At 38.7% G+C, this 21685-nt stretch overlaps 1 protein-coding gene across 1 annotated transcript in view; it reads right to left on the reverse strand.

The window, feature by feature from the left end:
• The window catches only part of Phex (phosphate regulating endopeptidase homolog X-linked), a 213574-nt gene that overhangs the window by 17647 nt on the left and 174242 nt on the right, over nucleotides 1-21685 (reverse strand). The window contains exons 18-19 of the mRNA XM_027432770.2: nucleotides 6408-6462; nucleotides 228-295 (exon numbers count right to left, since the gene is read on the reverse strand). Coding sequence (XP_027288571.1) covers nucleotides 228-295; nucleotides 6408-6462 — 123 coding nt within the window. The remainder of the gene's footprint in view (nucleotides 1-227; nucleotides 296-6407; nucleotides 6463-21685) is intronic.

Here is a 21685-nt window from a genome sequence, read left to right on the forward strand (position 1 = left end):
GGAAACTGCAGAGTCTTTTTTTTCATTTTACCCTGATCACCGACTGGGATAGTTATTTATTTCAAGCTATCACAGCAAAACACGAGAAAAGTTTTCAGTCAGCGATCTTATTGCTTGGAATAATCTTCAACCTACGATGATGCCAGTGTGAAAAGATAATAACAATTAACACCATCTAATGGGCATTATTATAAAAGAAGCGGCTTGTAAGATGAACTAGTACTTACCATTATTATCAAATCCATGTGTAAATTCGTGTCCGACAATTACTCCTATAGCACCATAACTCAGGGATCTATGTCATAAATAGACAATTTGGAAAAAAATTACAGGCATGAACCTGAGGATATGACCCTCTAATTTTTAAATAAAAAGCCAAGCTAATAAACTATTTTCTAGTAACAGTAATAAAAAAGTATCTAACAATCATAGCCATAAAAGTATAAAACAATGTCCCTAAACATACGCTTCTAATCAAAACAAAGCAGTATAAATTCCAACATTGTCACTGTGACCTGGTATGGGCCTTAGTGTCCCACTCTGTGAAATGGGGGATTTGATAGACAAATTTCTAAAGTTCTTTCCAGCCTTATGACATCTGTGGTCCTATATCTGTTGCAGTGATATTTTGTATTTATGCATACCTAAAACAGGGCTCAAAAACCACAGATATACTAATTTTTATCTGAAAATGTGCTGCAAAGTCACTATAATCATAGAAGTCAAATTGTTTTCTAAATGTAGTCATAAAAAAGGAATAGAATGGAGATTAAAAGGAACCGTTCTGTTTGGAAGTTAGTCACATTCCTCTGTTTGTGTGGCAGACAACCTGACAATTGAAAAGCAAAGACTGTGAAGGCTTAATCAGATGTGGGGAAGTGTTATAGTATTTCTCTTCACTTCTGAAGAAGGATGCGGTAGATTATGTATGTTGGTGGATGGCCACCAACAACATCTACTCTTAAATCCAAATGTCCCCTCTCCTCTTACCAAGATATGATCTGTTTCCTTGCCCTTATATCTGGACTGGCCTCAAGAATTGTGACCAGAATATAGTGTGTAAGAAGCTGAGAGAGGCTCTTGGAATTAGACCTTAAGACACCTTGCAGTTTCCAGCTGCAGCCTTTCCCTAAGTTAGCAATAATGTAAAGAATTTGACTGCCTGGTTAAAGGGAAAGGGGGCTGGTAAAGCAATGGAGAAACTTCAAAATGTAAGGGACTCTAGAGGAACAGAAAAGGCTCTACTGTGCCCCAGCCATTACAAGAGCAGGAAGGAGGGAAGGCATTCTAAATAGTCCAGCCTAGTGGAGCAGCCCCAGACCAAATCACAGAATTGTGAGCCAGTAAAAGGCTGTTTGGTGCTGCCTTATAGATAACTGGAGAAAAGCATAGATAACTGGAGAAAAGCACAAACACCAAAGTTAAGGAAATCAATGAGCTTTCCAGATACATGTGTCTAGGATTTTCTCCACAATCTCCTTGAAGACCAAGCCCTCCCCTCAACCATTTACCACTAAATTCTCTGTTCCTAGTACAACAATAAGAAAAGTAACAGCGATTTAATTCATGTAAAGGACACGTCTAATGTGGAAATTATTTAAGTCAGTTAACATATAGGTAAGAATTATAGACAATTTAGACTCTTTATTATAAGATTTGCAATTGTGCTAAAAATATTTCACAGTCGGTTCCTGACACACGACATCAAAGTCATCCAGCAAACAGCTAGGACCAAAGCTGGAAAGAACAGAATTTTTGGAAGCAACATGTTATTACAGGATGTAATGGTCCTTAACATGCTAATTGTTTGTCTCAACTGTACCCAAGGAAGTGCTGTAAGACTTAATTTTTCCCCTTGGTGGCAATTCTTTCCTTTGTTATTTCTTTCCTGCAAGGTAATTTGCATTTGAAAAAATGTTTCCTACTGTTTTTCCATCATTGCAAACCTTCATTAAAGAAGTAAGAATAAAATCACGCATTTCCATCATAGAACTATCATAGCCTATGTGGAACAAACTTGTAATTTCACACAGTACTAATGTTTGTGGTAGTAGCTAACACTGTGTGATCTGCAACATGTAGATTTCCCAGATTTCTCAGTCCTCCACACCCCTCAGTCAATGATATTAACTGGATAAATTTAAGGGGTGGACAAATGGAAGCATTAGAAAGTACTCTGCAATAAATATCCTTCAAGAAGGACTGCTCCAAAAAGTTTCTTTGTAAGGACAACAGGGAATGCAGAAAATGATTGAATTATTGTCTCAATTCTCAGTTACAGAAACACAATCACTTAGACAAGAGACAAAGAAAAATAATTTTGTATGACTAAACCTTATGATAATGTTTTATAATATTACATTGATGTCTTCTATTATTTAATGGAAATTAGTATGCCATAAAAAAATCAACTCACGTGCCTCTTAAAAATACAACTGGCTAGGCAGCAATTGGAAGATTTCCTGCCTTAAAAATAGAACCCTTTTGCCAGGCAGTGGTGTCACACATCTTTATTCCTAGTACTTAGGAGGCAGAAGCAGTGGGATCTCTTAGTTCAAGGCCAGCCCGGTCTACAGAGTAAGTTTCAGGACAGTCAGGACTTCACAAAGAAACCCTGTCTCTAAAGGCAAACAAAAAAATAGAGAGAGCTCCAAAAGGGAAGGTAATAGTGTTACCTTACTACTTATTCAATTTCTCTTATTAACTAAGGGCTTTAAACATATGCACGAGATCTTCTGACAATTATGAAACAATTATATTGCTGTCTGGACTCACCATGACCCCAGGCTGTCATCAAGAACCGGCTACCCTATTCCTGTATCTGACAAATCATAAAAAGCTCTAAGATGAAAGTAGTTGTAAAATCCTGTTCAATGTCCTAGTTGAACACTTGCTGATATCCCTAAACACAGAAAAGCATTCTGAGACTTAATTTTCCTTCCAAAAGACAAAACACAGAAGGCCTGTGATCCTGTAATTTGGTGGGGGGGAGTCAAGAAGATTGTAAGTTCAAGGACACAAGGACAGCCTTATTTTACATAGAAACTTCCAGACTGGCAACTTTGCAAAAAAAATTGAAAACCCCATCTCCAAATGTTGCCAAGTTCTTTCAAGTTTTGTTTTTATAGAAAAATAATTATTTTATTTTATCTATATGGGTGTTTTGCCTACATTTATGTCTGTGTACTATGTCTGTACCTGGTACCCACAGTGGGCATTGTAAGCCACTATGTGGATGGTGAGAATTGAACCCAGGTCCTCTGGAAGAGCAACCAGTGCTCTTAACAGCTAAGCCATGTTTTGAACCCTCTTCCAAGTTCTTATTCTCAGTCATGAACTAGACAGCATTTCCCAAAACCATAGAAAGCAGAGTCATCAAGCCTTGGGGTTAAACACATCCAAATAACTTCCTTAGAGGACTTGAGAAATGAAGATAGAGAGACAAGAGAGGATGACAACAATTTCATGGAACACTTTTGGATTATGTTATTGGTCATTTACATTCCCGATTCTTGCCTTTGGAAATGATTTGGCTTATTTCTGGCCTCACAACTAGAGGCAACACTCACCGGGAGGCTATACTGAGCAGCCTGAGCAAAAATATACCCATTCCTTTGGTTCTGGTTGCTATCCATCAATTAAGAGCAAATCAATGGGAAGCCAGCTCACTGAACTGTACTTTCTACCATTTCCATATTCCCAGTGCAAAGTAGACGAATGATGCTTAACAGGTATTCACTGAAGTGATATATTAATAGAAAGTGGGTGGCTGACTCAAGTATCAACTATGGCTCAATCTGAGGTAACACTAGCAGACACTAACTAACAAGAATTCTTAAATTTCTGATTTGTATGTTTCTCTAAAAATCCTGTGCCCATGAACAAATAAACAAATCACTGAATCAATGGCTTCCAAACATAACCAGACTATTTCCAAGTCTTCAGTTATAGTTATATAACAATAGAAAACTTATTATAAGCAGAGTCAAAGAATGACAGGATTTTTTCATTTTGAAGAGACCTTAGAGAACTACTTAAACTTTAATTGTTATGAACTTACTGTATACATTTCTAATCTTAATCATGGGAGGAAACAGAATCCAAATGCCCAAACACTGAAGAAAGCTATTCAGCTAAGGTCAGGGATTACTAATGGATTTGATTAGATACCAACCTAATATTTTGCATTTTCACTAACAATAGGGCTTCCCTGCAGTAGATTCTGTTGATGCCTGCCTATGTTCCCTCAGCACACAGCATGTCTCAGTGTACTGATCTCATTGCTTCTACATGCCAACATAAAACTAGTTGCCTAAGGATTTTCTCCAGCCACCAGAGATTTCTTCCCATAGGGTGGGCACTGCCAGGGAATTCCCCATGGTAGTACCTCTACACCACTGATGGAATGTGACCTAGAGAACAAATAACCCAGCTCCCTTATGTTGAAGCATGTTCTGTAGATCCCCAGCAAGATTGATTTCCAGTTGCCCATTATGGTGGGTTAGCATTGTAACACACATGTAGCAAGCAGAATAATGGCTTCCCCAAGGTGCCCTGGTGCTAATTCCTGGAACCTGTGAATGTGTTCCCTTACATGACAAAGATGAATTAAGGCTGCAGATGGAATTAAGGCTGCTAACCAAATAACCTTAAAAGAGAAAGACAACCCTGAATTATCTGGGTGGGCCCAAAGTAACCACAAGTATCTTTAATAAAAGAAGAAGCAAAAAATGATGTCAAAGGAAATGCTACTTCAACATTTTTAAGATGAAGAAAGAAGGTCATGGACAAAGAAATGTGCCCCCCTCTAAAAGTCAGAAAAGATAAGAAAATGATATATTCCCTAGAACTTCCAAAAAAAGAATGCAACTTTGCCGACACCTTGAGTTTAGCCTAGTGAAAGCTAGATTGTATTACACAAAGATAGTCTTCTATGCTTGTATAGTATTAGTGGTCAGTCTCTTCCAGCCATCGAAGACTCATAGGACCCTAAATATCATTTTCCTTTCCTCTCTGCTCCACCTCCCCATTTCCTGCTGGGATTTCCTGGAACCACATTCCAAAAGAACTACCTACACCCTTATGTCAGGGGCAGCTTCTGAGGAAGCCCAACCAAAACACTACCAGTATGTTTCTCTGATTTGTCTATGCCTGATTTATTATGTCATTTAGCCTACATAATCAGGTAAAAGTTCTCATATGTCAAAATGCAAATACAAGTAACTCAACTTCTAAAATCAAGATTAGATTTCCCATGTATTAGAGGACCACAACCACATAAAGGCATATAAGAAAGTAATTGTAGTATTGACAATAAATATTATGAGGAACTCCGTTATATAGAGAAAATAGGAACAGGCATCTACAATCTGTTTATAAACAGATTGTCTCTAAGTCCAGACATGTCCATTTTGACCTATGGTACAGCTACACTGGTTATATTTCTAATTACAAATTGATTACCTCACTTCTTCAGAAAGCTCAGTATTTTTTATTCTAAATTCCTCACTAGACATTCAGAGCCCTCCAATATCAAACTAAAATCTTTTTGACATGAACTTCTCTTTGTATTCTTCTTGACCAGCAAAATTACCCTCTGTCATTCCATACAGCACCTTTCTTCACACAGAAAGGCCCATTTCTTTCTATCCCAGGGATCTTTCAAGTGATTAAATACATGAAAAATAAAATACTGTATAGAATATTGACTTTCCCATCTAGTCAAATACTCTGGTAATGAGGATCAGAAAACAAATACCAAATGAAAACTAGTAAGGCCTCCAATGCTTTCTTTCTGCTGAATAACCATTGACTTGGAATTGACTGTTTAATAGATTGCCATGAGTCTCAGAAAAAACTTTCAACTTTGGACTTTTAAACAATGTTGAGACTGTAATAGACTATGGGGACATTTGAAGTTGGACTAAATGCATTTTACATTATGATATGGCCACAAGTCTATCCAGGTCATGGAGTAGAATGTGGTGGTTTGAATGAAAATGGTCCCCAAAGTGGCAGTACTAGGAGGTGTGGCTTTGTTGGACTAGGTGTGACCTTGTTGGAGGAAGGGTATCACTGGCGGGTAGGCTTTGAGGTTTCAGAAGCTCAAGCCAGGAAGCTCAAGAAGGAAGCTCTCTTCCTGCTGCTGCTGATCAGGGTGTAGAAGTCTCAGCTACCTCTCCAGCACCATGTCTGCCTGAATGCCACTATGTTTCCTGCCATGACACTAATGGACTAAACCTCTGAACTCCAAGCCAGCGCCAATTAAATGGTTTCCTTTATAATAGTTGCTGTATCATGGCATCTATTCACAGCACTTAGAACTTTATGATAGACTATATATTCTGTCACTGGCCAGATCAACAAGTTCTTTGCTAACTTGTCAAGGACTTTTATAATTTACTTACCGAGGGTATTCTGTTCCCCAAAAGAAAGGCTTCTGCAGCTCACCAGCTGGAAATCCTTAGAGGGTGGCAAGCAAAAAGAATGTTAAGGATATGAAGAAGATGATTCAATATCCAGACTCTGGTTCCAGCTACAGCCCAAAGCTCATCCAAACTGTATTCTTTGTGGATCCATCATATATCCGAGAGATCTATTTAAATCTATTAATTCACCAGAGTTTGAAATACTTACTTCAAACATGGAATCATTTCTAGGACAATTTGTACAGATATGCCATTGGTAGAATCCAGCCTACTGTGAAATGGGCCCCTTCACACACAGCACACCCACAGGCTGCAGGATAGCCAGCAGGTTCCCAGATGTTCATAGGTTTCAGACTCCTAGTTATGCACTATCGCAGCCACACACGCCAGACAGGAAGATGATGTGATAGTTCACTGTCCTTGCATTGCATGTCTTTGTACCTGAGTTTCTGAAGTTGTGTTTTATATGTGGGATGTCATGACGCATGTGTGTGTAGAGTAGATGCACATGATATGCACATTAGCTGTCCCTACGCACCCTTTGTACAGGCAGCACTTATCCTGCCCAAGGAGTACAGGTTTTCAGTTGTTTCATACATGGGGGGAGTCTAGCAAGATACAGCCTATCTAGCATAGTTTCATGTTACTCTGAACTCAACAGTTCTAGACTTGGATAGCCCCAAGAGGCCATGCTTTCCCTATTAACTAGAATTTGCTTAGATTACTAAAAGAAATTAATAATGTTCTAAGAAATAGAATGATTAGAGAGTTCTCCATCTCATTGCCTCTTCATATTTCCCTGTATTGCCCAACCTTTCAAACTGAAATTGGTAACAGAAGAAAAGGGAAATGTATCATTTCTTAACCTTTTGGTCTCTCCTATTCATTCCTAAGGCAAGGGTGAAGAGTGTTGGTAGATAAAGGATTAAGAATAAAAGGCTGGCACACTGGGGTACCCATCCCCAGCAGACCAGCCCATCCATAGTCTGCCAGCATCAAGGTGCTAGTCCCGCCTTCATCCAAGGAAGGAGGTAAGCATGGGCCTGTTTCTGGCCCGCCTTCTGGTGCCCTGCTCAGAGCCTCCTGAGGTTTGGGGTCAGCATACAGGGGAACCCTTCCCAGCCAAACAGCCCATCCAGAGTCTGCCAAAGTCATGGGACTAGTCCCACCTCCACCCATGGGAAGAGGAGAGCCATCAGAGTATCTGTTTGCACCCACCAGAAGAAGAACCTTGGTCCCATACCCACAAGGAGATGAAGAGACACCACTGGTACCCACTGGAAGAAGGGATGGGAAGACGACAGTATAGTAACAGAGTCAACAACAGAAATTTCAATATAACACCCCTGGAGTCTAGGCAATCAACACCAGCAAGAACTGAACACCTCAACACAGAAGAAACAGAAGAGAATGACCCTAAAACAACTTTATGAAGATGATAGAGACCATCAAACAGGTAATAAGAAAATCCCTTAAAGAAATGGAAAAAAACAAACAAAAAAATTCAAGAAATGGAGGAAAAGACAAACCAAAAATTACAAGAAACAATTCAAACAGTGCAAGAGTTAAAAAACGAAATAGAGACGATAAAAAACACAGTCTGATGGAATGATGGAAATAGAAAAATTGGGTAAATAATCAGGAACTACAGATGCAAGCATAACCAACAGAATACAAGAGACGGAAGACAGAATCTCAGGCGTTGAAGATACACTACGAGGAAATAGATTCGTCAACCAAAGAAAATCTTAAGTCCAACAAATCCCTAACACAAAAATATCCAGGAAATACGGGACACTTTGAAAAGGCCAAACCTTTTAGGTATAAAAGAAGGTGAAGAAACCCAACTCAAAGGTGCAGAAAACATATTCAACAAAATCATAGAAGAAAATTTTCCCAACCTAGAGAAAGACATGCCAATGAAAGTACAAGAAGCATACAGAACACCAAATAAACTGGACCGCAAAAAGAAATCCCCTCACCACATAATAATCAAAACACCAAATATACAGAATAAAGAAAAAATATTAAGAGCAGCAAAGGAAAAAGGCAAAGTAACATATAAAGGCAAACCTATCAGAATTACACCTGACTTGTCCATGGAAACCCTGAAAGCCAGAAGGTTCTGGATAGATATTCTGCCTACACTAAGAGACCAAGGATCCCAGCCCAGACTACTATACCCAGCAAAGCTTTCAATCACTATAGATGGAGAAAACAAGATATTCCATGACAAAACCAGATTTAAACAATACATATCTACTAATCCAGCCCTACAGAAAGTTCTGGAAGGAAAACTCCAAACCAAGGAAGTTAACTACACCCACAAAACATAGGCAATACATAATCCCACTTTACCCAGAGCCAAAAGAAAAAGGGAGGACCTACACTCAATACCAACAACAAATCCAAAAAAAACAAGAATTAACAATTAATGGTCATTAATATCCCTCAATAGTAGTACAGCAGTAGCACAAAAATAGCTGAATTAGTTCTATATAGTATTTCTACCTTGCTGATGCAAAAAATATTCCATGTCTTGCTACAAAATACAAAGTGTGTCATTTTATAAATTCCTTACAAAAGTTAAAAGTGATCCTATTCGCATTTAAGACTTGCATTGTAGCATACAAACATGAAAGGTAAAATTCCTGCTAATGACATAAATTTATAGTGGCCCTAATAACAGCAGTAAATGGCAAAGGAAAAGCACTGTGGATGAGTCAAAAGAGAGGATGACACTTTACAGTTTAGTCCTTGTGGTGGCATTTGTTCTGCTTCCTGCATAAGAAGCCTTGAATCTTCATTTTACACTGAGCCCTACAAATTAGTTAGCCAGCCTTGAATATAGATGACTGCAAGAAACACTTGGCTTTGCCCTTCCAAGTCACCATGAATTTGTGTACCCTGAGGTATTCCTTGGAGTTGTGCTTAACAGTCATTACAGCTGGGAATTCAAAGGAGAGAGAGAGAGGATGGGAGCTGGAGAAAGGGAAAGAGGGCAAGAGACCTTCTGCAATGTCCTTGTCTCCTTGAGAGCAGCTTCTCTAGGCCCCATGAGACTGAATGTTCTTTTATGAATTAAAATGCTCCCTGCTCTCTGCCCAACTTTCTACCTCCCCTCCATACCAGGACACTTTGAGGGGAAATAAAGGCAGAAAGCAAGTCTTGAATTTAGACATGAAGTACTCATTTCATAAAACTCTCATATTCTGTGTCTTTTATTAATAATATCAGACTTTGAGATTTCAAGGTACATAAACCTAATTGCAAAACAGAGATAGAGCTAGTTGATGCTTCTCTCTTCCTGCTGCTTTCAAATAAAGGAAAACACATCAAATATGTTTGAATTTCAGGGGGCAATGTGACTTTAATCTTCATAATTTCTACATTTCCTTAAACATCTTTGGCATCTTTACATTGATAGTCCATCCTCTTTTTTGGTGGTTTGACTTTAGGAATCCATTCTGATACAGAGATACACATATATGCAAATATATTGCATATAAATGTAAATCTCAGTGTTTATATGAAGATTTCATTTCATTCAATAAATCACCCCGAAGCAACGATATTTTTCTAATAAGAACAATGACCACAAGCCAATGTGATTTAATTATTCAGTCATTATGACTTCCTTGCTTGGTAATGTGCCCAGTTGGGAGCAGTTATGTCCACTGCCAACCTTGTTACAGAAAAACATTTGACACCTACATAAGCCTTCCCTGCTGCAGCTTTGGTTTTTTGAGGGGCCCCAGTCTCCAGTGCTGAAGCCATCACATCACCCTGATCAGCTATATCTTCTCAGCCTGTCAGGGCCTTGAAACCCAATAGTGATAAACTGAAGAATCTGATGCCCTCAGGCATGTTTTGCTGAAGTGAATGGATTAACAGTGTAAGCTGCATTTTTGGAGATGTCAACCAGCAACAGTGATAGATGGAAATCCCAATGGGGTCAATTCAATATCTTATCTCATAAAGTGGATAAGTTGTATTAGCAAAGGTGGAAGTGAAAAATAAATAAATGGAAAGGGAATTCTTTCTCTCTCTCTTTTAGGTGTCTGTTATGTTTTCTCACAAACTCATTTTATTTCACTGTTTCCCCATTGCAGAACCACTTATCACCTGTTCCAGACTTTTAAAGTTCCCTTTTTAAAATCAGCATATTTATGGGACGCATTCCTCACTCTGTGTGTGGGGGGGGAGAGGGAGGGAGGGAGGGAGTAGAAACAAGACATTTAGTGCAGTGCATGAAATGTCTGTGTAACATATGTAATAGATATATGCACACGCACACGTGTATGATTTCAATTCTACTCTAATAGACTGTGTTCTATTATATAAAAGAAAAGACAATTTTCTTCCAATACAGCAGATACAGTGGGGAAGGTCTGCTTTTGCACACGTCCATCCATGAGCAAAGCAGAAAGCACCTGTACTGAGCCACATGGGAGCACACAAGGTGCTCATATCCACACGCCCCAGCATGATCAACTACTTTCACTTTGTACTTTACAAGCCACACCCATAACATCTGGTGTCAAAACTTTCAACTTCAGATAACTCTCCTCAAGTATGGACACATATAAAGAAGAAAATAAAAGTACTCAATTATTCCACCACTCGGATATTAAAAAGTAAACGAACATACTCAGGACTAAAAAAATTCACACTATATAGGGATATGTAAAACGGGAGTAATTTCCCCTCATCTCCACCCATTTCTTCCCAACCATGATCTATCATTCTCCTGCTATCTGCAGGCCTTATTTCCGGTATTTTTTCAAATGTCACCTTACCCATTGGAGCTTTTGAAAGACGTAGGCTGTTACCTTCTATGATTTCTTCTTTATAATTCACTGTAATACTCAGCTACTCTCCATTTTAATAGATAACCAATCTTGCCACAGAAATTGCATGTTCCATAATAAAATGGTTTTTAAATTATTTCTTTTGTTTTTTTAAAATTATAATATAATTACACCATTTCTTCTTTCCTTTTCCTCCTTTCAAAACTTCTCTATATCCCTCCTTGTTCTCTTTCAAATTAATGGCCTAATAGAGGGATTTTATTTAGCTTTCCTATTTTTTCACTGCAATACCCTCAGAGCTAGAATGTCTGACAAATATCTGTCAAGTGAATAGAATCCCTACCTTACAAACCTCAAAAAGTTGACTGAGGTTGAAGCATTACCTGTAGTTATGATTCTATTTTGTTAGCACAAATCTAATAGTACATAATGTATTTAGTACTACCAATGCATTACTTCTTGAAGCTTCCATCCTCAGGGCCGGATCTAGAATATATTTAGTTTGACTTTTCAATTTCTTTCTAGATGAGAGTTGTGCTGGCTCTTGCTATGATAGCAGACCTACTATAGCTTTGAAGCCAGTACAAAGTCCATCAAATGCAGTAGGAAGTTTGGGAAGATGGCTCAGTGGATAAAATGCTTTCCATACAAGCATGAAAACTTAATTTGGGAATCCCCAGCACCCATGTAAAATGCATGTGCCTGTAATCCCAGTGCAACAAGGTAAAAACAAGAGCATCTCTAGGACTCCAGGGCAAGCCAGTCTAGCCAATCAGTGAGAAACACTGTTTTAGAAAATAAGGTTGGGGGAGCATCATGAAGACACTAGGCAACAACCTAACCACACATTCACAAATGAGCACACATGTGAACATGAATACAATATGCAAGTATAAACAAACTGAGAAGTCCTGCCTACCTTTATGTAAATTCTATCACACTGCTTCTCCTGGGTCCTCCATACCTTCACACCAAAGAATTAAAATGAAGTATACTGGCCTTTCTAATGTTTGTGGCATGCACTGAAGAGGGAAAATTAGGCAAAACTAGACAAAAACTCTTGACCTGCAAGTACTGACCTAACACCAATCTCTTTTCTCTATACTCTTTGTTGTTTCCCTTTAACTACAACCTACAGTTTATGCCACATAACCTTAAGAGTATAATTTAAGGTAATCATAACATAGCAAATATTCTGGAAATACTACTTGCCAAAGGTTTCTCTCTTCAGAAGTCTTACTCTTTCACATTCACACAAATGCTATTGCATTTTAAGACATCCTTGAGTAAAACTCACACATCTTTTCCTTTTGTTTCCGTGCTTAATCATACTGCTGCTTTTTGACAGACTTTGGTGATCCCCAAGGAAGGCCTCATCCTCCCTGAGGAGCAGAAAGGGGATGGGATGGTCAGTGGAGGGCAGGGGAGGATGGGAGGGAGAGGTACTGGGATTGACATGTAAAACAAGCTTGTTTCTAAATTAAATAAAACAATCATACTGCTCAAAAATAGGAGGCCTCCAGTACGGGACTAATCCAGCCCCCTGATCATGGATGCCAATGGGGAGGCCCATGCACTCCTGGGAGCCTCCAGAGGTGGACTGGCGTTTTGCCCTGGTGTGTGTGGGGGACTTCGAGAGCCCATCCCACTTGAAGGGATGCACTCTGTCTCTGAACACATGGGGAGGGGCCTAGGCCCAGCACAGGAAGATTTGGTGGACTTGGTGGAACCCCGGTTGGGGGCCCTACCTGCCTGGGGAGTGGTGGGTGGATGGGGTGGAGGGTAGGTTGGAGGTGGGGGAGAAGGAATGGGGGTGAGAGGAGGGAGAGGGAGAGGGGAATTACATGTGAAACAAGCCTGTTCCCTAACTTGAATTAATAATAATAATAATAATAATAATAATAATAATAATAATAATAATAATAAAAAGAAAAAAATAGGAGGCCTCAAATGTCCATTGCCAGTGTTCAAAGCCCAGCACACTTAACATTTTCCCTTCTTTCTGTCAAATTTTACCAAAATGTGTTAACACAAAGCAAGACAACTCAAACTCTTCTAAATCCAGAGTCATTTCATTCAGTAACCCTTCTGACTCTGGTGAAGGATTTGCATTGTTAAATGATTTAGTTCGTATTCTTCCAGATATCTCTAAGTCAGATATGGCATTGGCTAATGCTAAGTTCAGTGCCCCACCAAAAGTAACAGGGAATAAATTCAAAAGGAGAATCCAAATGTGCTTGAGATATGTGTAGACTGGGGTACAAAGTCAGGCACTAAATGAAATGTTTTCATACTTGCTGTAACTGCTTTCTATAGAGATATACTTGGGATTCTCCAATGATTAGGTATATGAGTTTTTGAATTCTTACCAAAATGTGGTTGTTGGTAATATTTGTTGTTAAAGGACTGATTGTGTCCATATGACATACTATTGCACTATTATTTTTCAATTAATAGAATATTTGGCTTTTGCATGGAGTTGTTTATGTATTAATAAGTCTTTGATTTACCACATTATGACAGTTGTTTTCAAAAGGCTTAGGTGCTAGTCTCATATGACCAGATGAATTCATATATAAATGCACACTTAAAAGTTATTACTGATCTATCATTCTAGTAAGTAAATCATGCTCTGTGTTGAGTTTCACTTGTAGTTGCATTTTGCTTACACACTTAGTTATTTCATTTATCCTGTGAAATAGCTTCTAACTCTATAGCTCACTAAGTGAACTCACTTATGATCCTAAATTCAGAATTGTCTGTAATATTAAATGCATCATAAAACCTATCACAAGCATTGGGTTTGGTCCTGATGATATAACTACTGGCCACTAATATTTACTGAGTCTCTGTGATGTTTTAAGCCACATGAGTAAGTTCCAAATGTACAGACATATACATCATCAAAATATATACAGTCTAGAGAATAAAAGAGAATGTTGCTGAACAATCATATCTTGTAATAACTAAAGAAAAAGGTGAACCTATTCTACCCTTTCTAAAGTACAGAGAAAAGAAACACAGGATTCACAGAAGACACAGAGGAATTTGGAGAGGGGGTTATTTAAATAAACATCTACATTAATGGGTAGATATATGGCTGATAAAAATCAACTGGCCTTTGAGGCAGTAAATGTTAGGAAACTTGTCCTCAAAATGTAGTCTGCAGACCAGCAACATGAGCATTCTCTGGGCACTCGTCAGAGATGGAAACATTGAACCCCTACCCCAGGCCTGCTGAATCAAGAACACGGGGAGTGGGCTTCAGAGTTTCAACCAACCGTTTGTGTTATTGAGCCCCACCAGGTATATCAGAAAAACTAATCTTAACCCCAACTGCAAATTAGAATCCTGACCAATGCCCCTACCCAGATCTATTGAGATGCAATATATATGATGTTGTCCACTTATAACTTGGTCATGCAAACAGTAAAGAATCGATCGCATTTAAGATAACTGATCCATAACTCAGCCCTCCTGGTTTATTGCACTCACTCCACCTCTGATATCACGCATTTGTTATATGATATTTTTACTTAAACTTTCTTCAGACTATACTTTCCAAGATTAGCCTGCATATGGCCTTACTTTGGGAGTCCATTCCACATAGAGGAATACTCCCTGAACCAAGACACAGGGGTGGGCCTAGGCCCTATCCAAAAGGATATGACAGACTCTGAAGACCCCCCTATGGAAGACCTCACGCTCCCTGGGGAGCAGAAAGGATATGAGATAGGCAGGGTTTTAGTTGGAGGGAGTGGTAGGGGAGGGAGGGGGAACTGGGATTGACAATGTAAAACAATCTTGTTTCTAATTCAAATAAAAAATGGAAAAAATATGATTGTACTAAAGGACAAATATACATTTCATTGTAATTGCCTTGAAAAGTACAGGATGGATGCTAAAAGAGAATGAGTATTCTATTCTACTCAGGATTACTTCTGGTTATTGGATAACCTAAATAGCATTCGTCTAGAAATTGGGGGGTGGTGGTGGCGTAAGTTGGGACATGAAAAATGCTGTTATTACAAAGCACTTTTGGTTATTTCTTTTTCGTTGCTGTTATAAAAGAATTTCATTGTCATTACTACTAAGATTAATAGTGACTTTTTATTCATGTTGAGATCTTGCAATAGTTTGGTGAATGCCAACCTTCCCATTTCCAGAAAGTATTGCATCCTAACAGCTGTGACTCCTGTCAAGGGATTCAGCAAGATGTCTTAGCCATCTGCTGGCTTCCTGCAGGTAACCTCCTGCCACCAAATCTAGAGCCTAGAGCGGACATGCAGAAAGCAGATTCTGAGATCTGCCCTCCAAGTTGCAGCTTTCTTTGATGACCATTCTATTCTATGTCTGCCATACCACCTTTATTCCATAACAACCAGCATCTCTCCCCTTTATCAGAATTATCAACCATCCCTATTTGTCCAGAAGTAAAGAGATGCTTGGAATACAGTATTTTTCAGTATTAAAACTAGAATGGGCCCAGGCAAATGACAAGAAATTAAAAGCACTGCTGTCACCCAGTAAGTCTGACCTATTTTACATTAGCAGCATTTTTATGGCTCAATTGTTCTCAACATTTGGCGTCTTTCAAAGTCATTTGGTGATTAAAATCTTACTAAGATGCACAGTGCTGGTACAAAGGGTCCAAACAATGCCCATTTGTCACAAGTAGTGGTGATGTTACTGGTCCCTGATAAACACACTTTCGTAGCTCAACTTTCTGAAACAGAAAATACTAACCCCTGCTTCCACCCCAGTATGAGGCTCTACCTGGTCCTTCCATATAAATAAGTGCTGCCCTAGGCAGGAAACAATGAAAGTAGCATCAGTCATGCCCATCGTAGTCCTGGGAATATTAATCAAATATATATTAATGAATGTCTGTGTGCCACTAAAGCCATATCTGTTTATTTGATAATGATCTCATCAATAAGGACATGACTATCATTCCCCCCATATAGGTTATACCAAAACAAAACAACAAACTCAGAGTTTCTTTGTTAGTCTCATCCATTATCATCATTTAAGAAGTAAATTCATCAATACAATGTCTGTTGATGGTGAAGGCATAAAGTGAAGAAAGAAAACAGGGCTGGGGATATAGCATAGTGTTAATGTTCTTCGTTAGCTGTGTGAGGATCTAGATTCAAGCTTCAGCATTGCAAAACAAACATGTCTCTTTGGTGGCTAGGAATTTTTTTCTAATTCTGTGCCCTTGTTTGGTGTACATTCCTAGAAGCAGAAGAGTTGCTGTGTTAAATGGTATTTAAGTTGCATCCTACAAAAGTAAAAGACAACTGTCTTTTCAAAGGGAGGCAAGTGAGACTGGGAACATGAAGACACATTAGTGAGACCGACCCTGACTTCCTGCTTACCACTGTTGTGTTCCAGGATCTTGGTGCTCACCTTCTAGTTCACAGTCAAGTGGCTCTCAGCCAGTGTCCCACTCACACCTTCGTTTGAATCAGACTGACCCTAACAATCATTCCATAATTTCTATTACCGACCCTGCAGCAAGCCTGCCCAGTCCACTACAACAGAAACAGCATTCACAAATACCTCACAGGCAGCAGACTGAAGCCTTCTCACCACTGGGCCTCAGTCTCACACAATAATGGGATTCTAGGAGACCGTGGCCTTAGAAGTTGAGAGTACGTTTGTTTAGTTTTTAAGACTTCACAGAGCACTGTTCTTAGTTGTCTCCTGGGTGAGACCTCTAAGACAGAGAATCTGAAAACACTTACAGTGGGTGCTTGTTAAGCATACCATCTGTCAATTTTGCAAACGGTTGCAAGTTTGTTCATGATTTAACTTCATCTGTCTCAACAAACTTTCTAAATCTTATTGTAAATTTTTGTAAAATGGTCACTTTCTGGGGAGTACACTTCAATATTCCTTACAAGGCATTTTATAGCATCTGTCTGTTAAGTAATCTACCTTCAATCCCCCCTTATTCTAAGGGACCAAGAAAATAGTGGATTTAAACACAGGGCTTGCAGTGTGCCGCATGACTAGATAGGTGGAAAAGAGAAGTGCATTCATTATCACAACACTTCAGTGGGCGTAGAATCAATAGAACGTGGGTTCCATCTATCCTTCTGATACACTCCTACCTTCTGGCTGATCTTACATACTATAATCTTGCCATATCAAAAGAGAAAGAAGCCCTCACTAACAGAATTGTGAAAGTATATATAATGTATATATAATGATTATTTGAAGATATCACATGTGTAACTCATAATTCTCACATTTCTTACCCAGCATTGAACAGTATAGTATAAAGATTAAAAGAACACAACCAATAAACTGGGCTACACTCCCATGCCTGCTGTAAGGCTTAATCTTGGTTGTCAACTTGATTAGATCTGGAATCAACTAAGTTATCTGTAAAGATAAACTGTTCCCTGGTTTGGATTCATTGAGGAGGGAGAAGACCCTCCCACAAAGTGGGCGTAACTTTCCAGCAGCAGTCCTGTTTTAGATGGTTCAAAGGAAAAGCTGCTGCCTTTTTACCTGTCCAGCTTCATTCCTTACTGGTGAGAGCACCTACTCCAATGATGTTGCTGTTGCTAGCATCCTTTGCTAACATCAAAGTCAAGCTTCTTCAGCCTTCCAACATGAACTGAAGACCAGTGACTCTCTAGGATTCATCCAGTATTTCAGTGCCATATTGAGATCACTGAAGCATCTAGCCTCAGTTCACTAGTGCTGCAGTCTTTAACAAGTCATTTCACTCCTCTGACCTTTAGTTTCCTCTTCTGTAAAATGGATGCATAGTACAAAGTTTATAGAGCTATTGTGAAGATTAGACGTAATAGACATTCAAGTAGTAGGTACATTAATAGTTTCCCAACATAGAGGAGTGCACAATGAAATCACTATAGCCACTTAATGTAAAATTTTCAAGTAGGAATGGAAATGGTTGAAAATGGTATTATGTATTATCATTTTTCAGTTACTAGAGAAGGCTCTCTTGAGGTTCAACTTGCCCATTGCCTAGCTCCCTCTTAGCAAGGTCAGTGCCCAAGGATAGGTCCTCTACATCTTTCTCTTGGGCCATGTTCAAAATTCCTAGCTTGTTCAAGTAGCCTGCCTTTCCCCTCTTTGAGCTATTATTTTTAAGAATAAAATGAAGAAAGTAAATTGATTTTACTTTTTTTTTACTTCCTAGAGAAAAGTACACTGATTCCCTATTCTTCAACATGACCTGTAAATTCATTATCAACTTCTCTCACAAATCACAGTATGCCCTTTGCTTTCTGAAGCACCCAGGCAGCCTCTGTTCCAGCACATGTGAGTATTCTCACAGGCCATTCCTGCACCATGTACAGCTCAGCATGTTACCTTTACAGAAGTCACACCTTCCTACATACCATATCATCTCTTCTCTGCCTAGAGAACTGTACTTGCCTTCAAAAGTCTTTTCAATCATCCTTTTTACCGATAATCCAATTGTGGCTCACCAGATTAAATTACTCCTGTGCAGTGGCTCCCAGAATGCAATGAATAAGTCACTCGGATATCCTCTGAATGATCAGGTAACAAGTCTTTCATCCAACTCATCAGAAGCAAGCCTTAGTAGCTTTCTATGATTTACCTATTATGAGCTAGATTTTCTTCTAAGCATTTAATATATATTATTTCATATTCACAATTCTATAGGATAGTTATATCTTTTCCATTTTATAAAAAATTGAACTGTGGATTAAAGATGTTGATAAACTTGGCCAAGACTGCCAAGATTCAAAATCAAACTGTCCCACTTGAGAGCACAAGGTATCAGCTACCATTACCATACTATGCTATACAAGCCAGTTCAAGCTCAGTACCTGGCAATGTTATAATGTTAGATAACAAATCATCTCCAACCAAATATATCTCCTTAAAAACATAAACACTATCTTACAGTTTTTCTGGGCCAGGAATTCAGATTTGGGGGAGATGTTCTGTCGGAAGGTCTCTTGGTAGACCACAGTCAAAATGTTCCATTTGCTTGTACTCACCAGAATGCTTGAACTGAAGGTTCTGCATGGTGTTAGAAATGGCCTATGAAACCTCACCTGTGGGCCTCTCCACAAGCTGCTTGTGTACCCTAGTGATGTGGTGATTGACTTCTCCCACAGGAGAGCAAGGTGCAAGTCACATGTCTTTTATGGACCAGCCTCAGAACTCATATGTCATGGATATAAAATTCCACTGGGTACAAAGCTCAGTTTTAACTCACTATGGGAAGGGGCTTCAGAGTGCTGTGGATACCAAGAAATAAGTATTATTCCAATTTCCTATAAAGTTAAATGGGAACATGTTCTAAATCAGGGCTTCTTAAGCTTTTCCACTCACAACCCCTTTGCACCCTAGAATATTTTATTTGACTTTTGGCATACGTACATCTGCGTATATCTCTATATATAAATCAGGTGTTCCTGAATAATACATAATAAAGAAATTTATTACAAAACAACTCTTTGGGATACATATATTTTAACATGTAACAAGATGAAAAATCTGCATGCTAATGAGATGGATCTTATTTCTATTTACATAAGAATTAAATCTTGGGTGAATATTTAATGCTGTGGGATATAAAATATCTTCAGCATTTCATTCAGTTGTTTTTAAAGACTTACTTATTCATTTTATGTGTATGTCTGTGCACCATATGCAAGCAAGTGCCTGTGGGGGCCTGAAGAGGCTTGGATCCCCTGCAATTGGAGTTAACATACATAACATACAAATCAAGTGCTTGTGAGCCATCAGATTTGAATGTTGAGAAGTGAACCTGGTCCTCTATGAGTGAAGCAAGTGCTCTTAACTTCTGAGCCATCCCTCTAGTCCCAACATACACACACACACACACACACACATGAGCGCGAGTGCACGCGTGCGTGTGTGCGTGCGTGCACTCACCCATATGTCAATGCTGAGACTGCCACTTTGTAAAAGTATATACTACAAAAAATTGGATTATGTTCAGGGCAATTTCAAAACTTGTTAGGAATTCTACCTTAATCCTAAAACAAAACTCATTTGCTGATGTTCTATACAACTCAAGTCAATCATTCAGATAAATTGTATGCATGTATTCATGTGTGTGTGTGCACATGTGTTGAAGTGCATGTGGAGACCAGAGCTTGACATTGGGGGTCTCCATGGATTGCTTTCCACTTTACTTTTTGACACTGAGTTTCTCACTGAACCTGGGGCTCATCAAGCAGGCTAGTGTAGCTGGAATGTTAAGATTTAGGGTGTCTATCAATTTCTATCAACCATCCCTAGAAGTGGGGTTGTAGACATGTGTCACCATGCCCAAGTTTTACATGGGTACTGGAGTTCTGAAGTGAGTCCCTAATGCTTGCACAGGAGGCACTTTTCTGATTAATCCACCTTCCAGCCACTCAAAGAGCAATTTTTAGAATCTTTAGATACTAGTCACACACATATCCATTGTACCACTGGTTCAGTGCTTCATAGAACAATGCTTTAAATCAAACATTATAGAACATAGAACAATCCAAAGATAAATTAACTTTATATATGCTGAAGAATTCCAAAAGAAAACAGAAAAACTGTTCTGTTTCTGTAATAGCAATGGACATAGGCGAGCACTGTCAGAAACATCTCATGCTTATTATACATTTGATTTGGAATTGATTAAGTTTTTGTCAATGTTTCCAAATTTACTATTCCATGGTCTTGCAACACATTCAAATACACAAGCAACAGGTAAGTTGGTGGTGCAGATAATGAGAAATTGGTGTTAATAACCAACATGTCTCCATAGCTCCAGAATTATGGAGCACTGTTCCCAAATTCTAGATGTTTGCCTTGTTTCCTCATATCTCCAAATGGAGCAATGGATTCAAGACTTAATTCCATCAAATCCCAGTAGAAGCCACAGGTGAATATCTACTAACTTGGCTTCCATCCTATGGTTTTAGTCTGATCCAACAAAGAATGAGAAATTCTTACAGTTTGAAATACTTATGTCCTTAACAGGAAAACAAACCTATGTTTGGTTTTAGGATTAACTCTATGGTTTGATGCCAGTATAAACCCAGCCTCCAGAAAAAGGCTTATTATCTTCTTTAGCACAATATCTGTAATTAAACTGGAGCAACCAAATCTCTTAGATATAACAGTAAAGATAATAAAATTGTTGGGTTTAGCCCTCAGGCTGTGCTTGTTTTCAAGCTAAGGTTGTATTTACTTAAAATAATTGTTTAATGTGGTTTCACAGATACACAAATATAAAAACTAAATACTGGAATGAGGCATATTACAAATTAACAATGGCATGACACATATAAAAAACATTATTCTAAAGACCAATCTGTATCACGAAAAACAAACATTGGATATGAGCTGGTCACTCGTCCAGACACTACCTGACTAGGTTCAAAGAACCATAGAAGCTGGGTCAGATTTGCTTTGGTAGCT

The sequence above is a fragment of the Cricetulus griseus genome, chromosome X (assembly GCF_003668045.3).
Source record: "Cricetulus griseus strain 17A/GY chromosome X, alternate assembly CriGri-PICRH-1.0, whole genome shotgun sequence".
Lineage (NCBI taxonomy): Eukaryota > Metazoa > Chordata > Mammalia > Rodentia > Cricetidae > Cricetulus > Cricetulus griseus.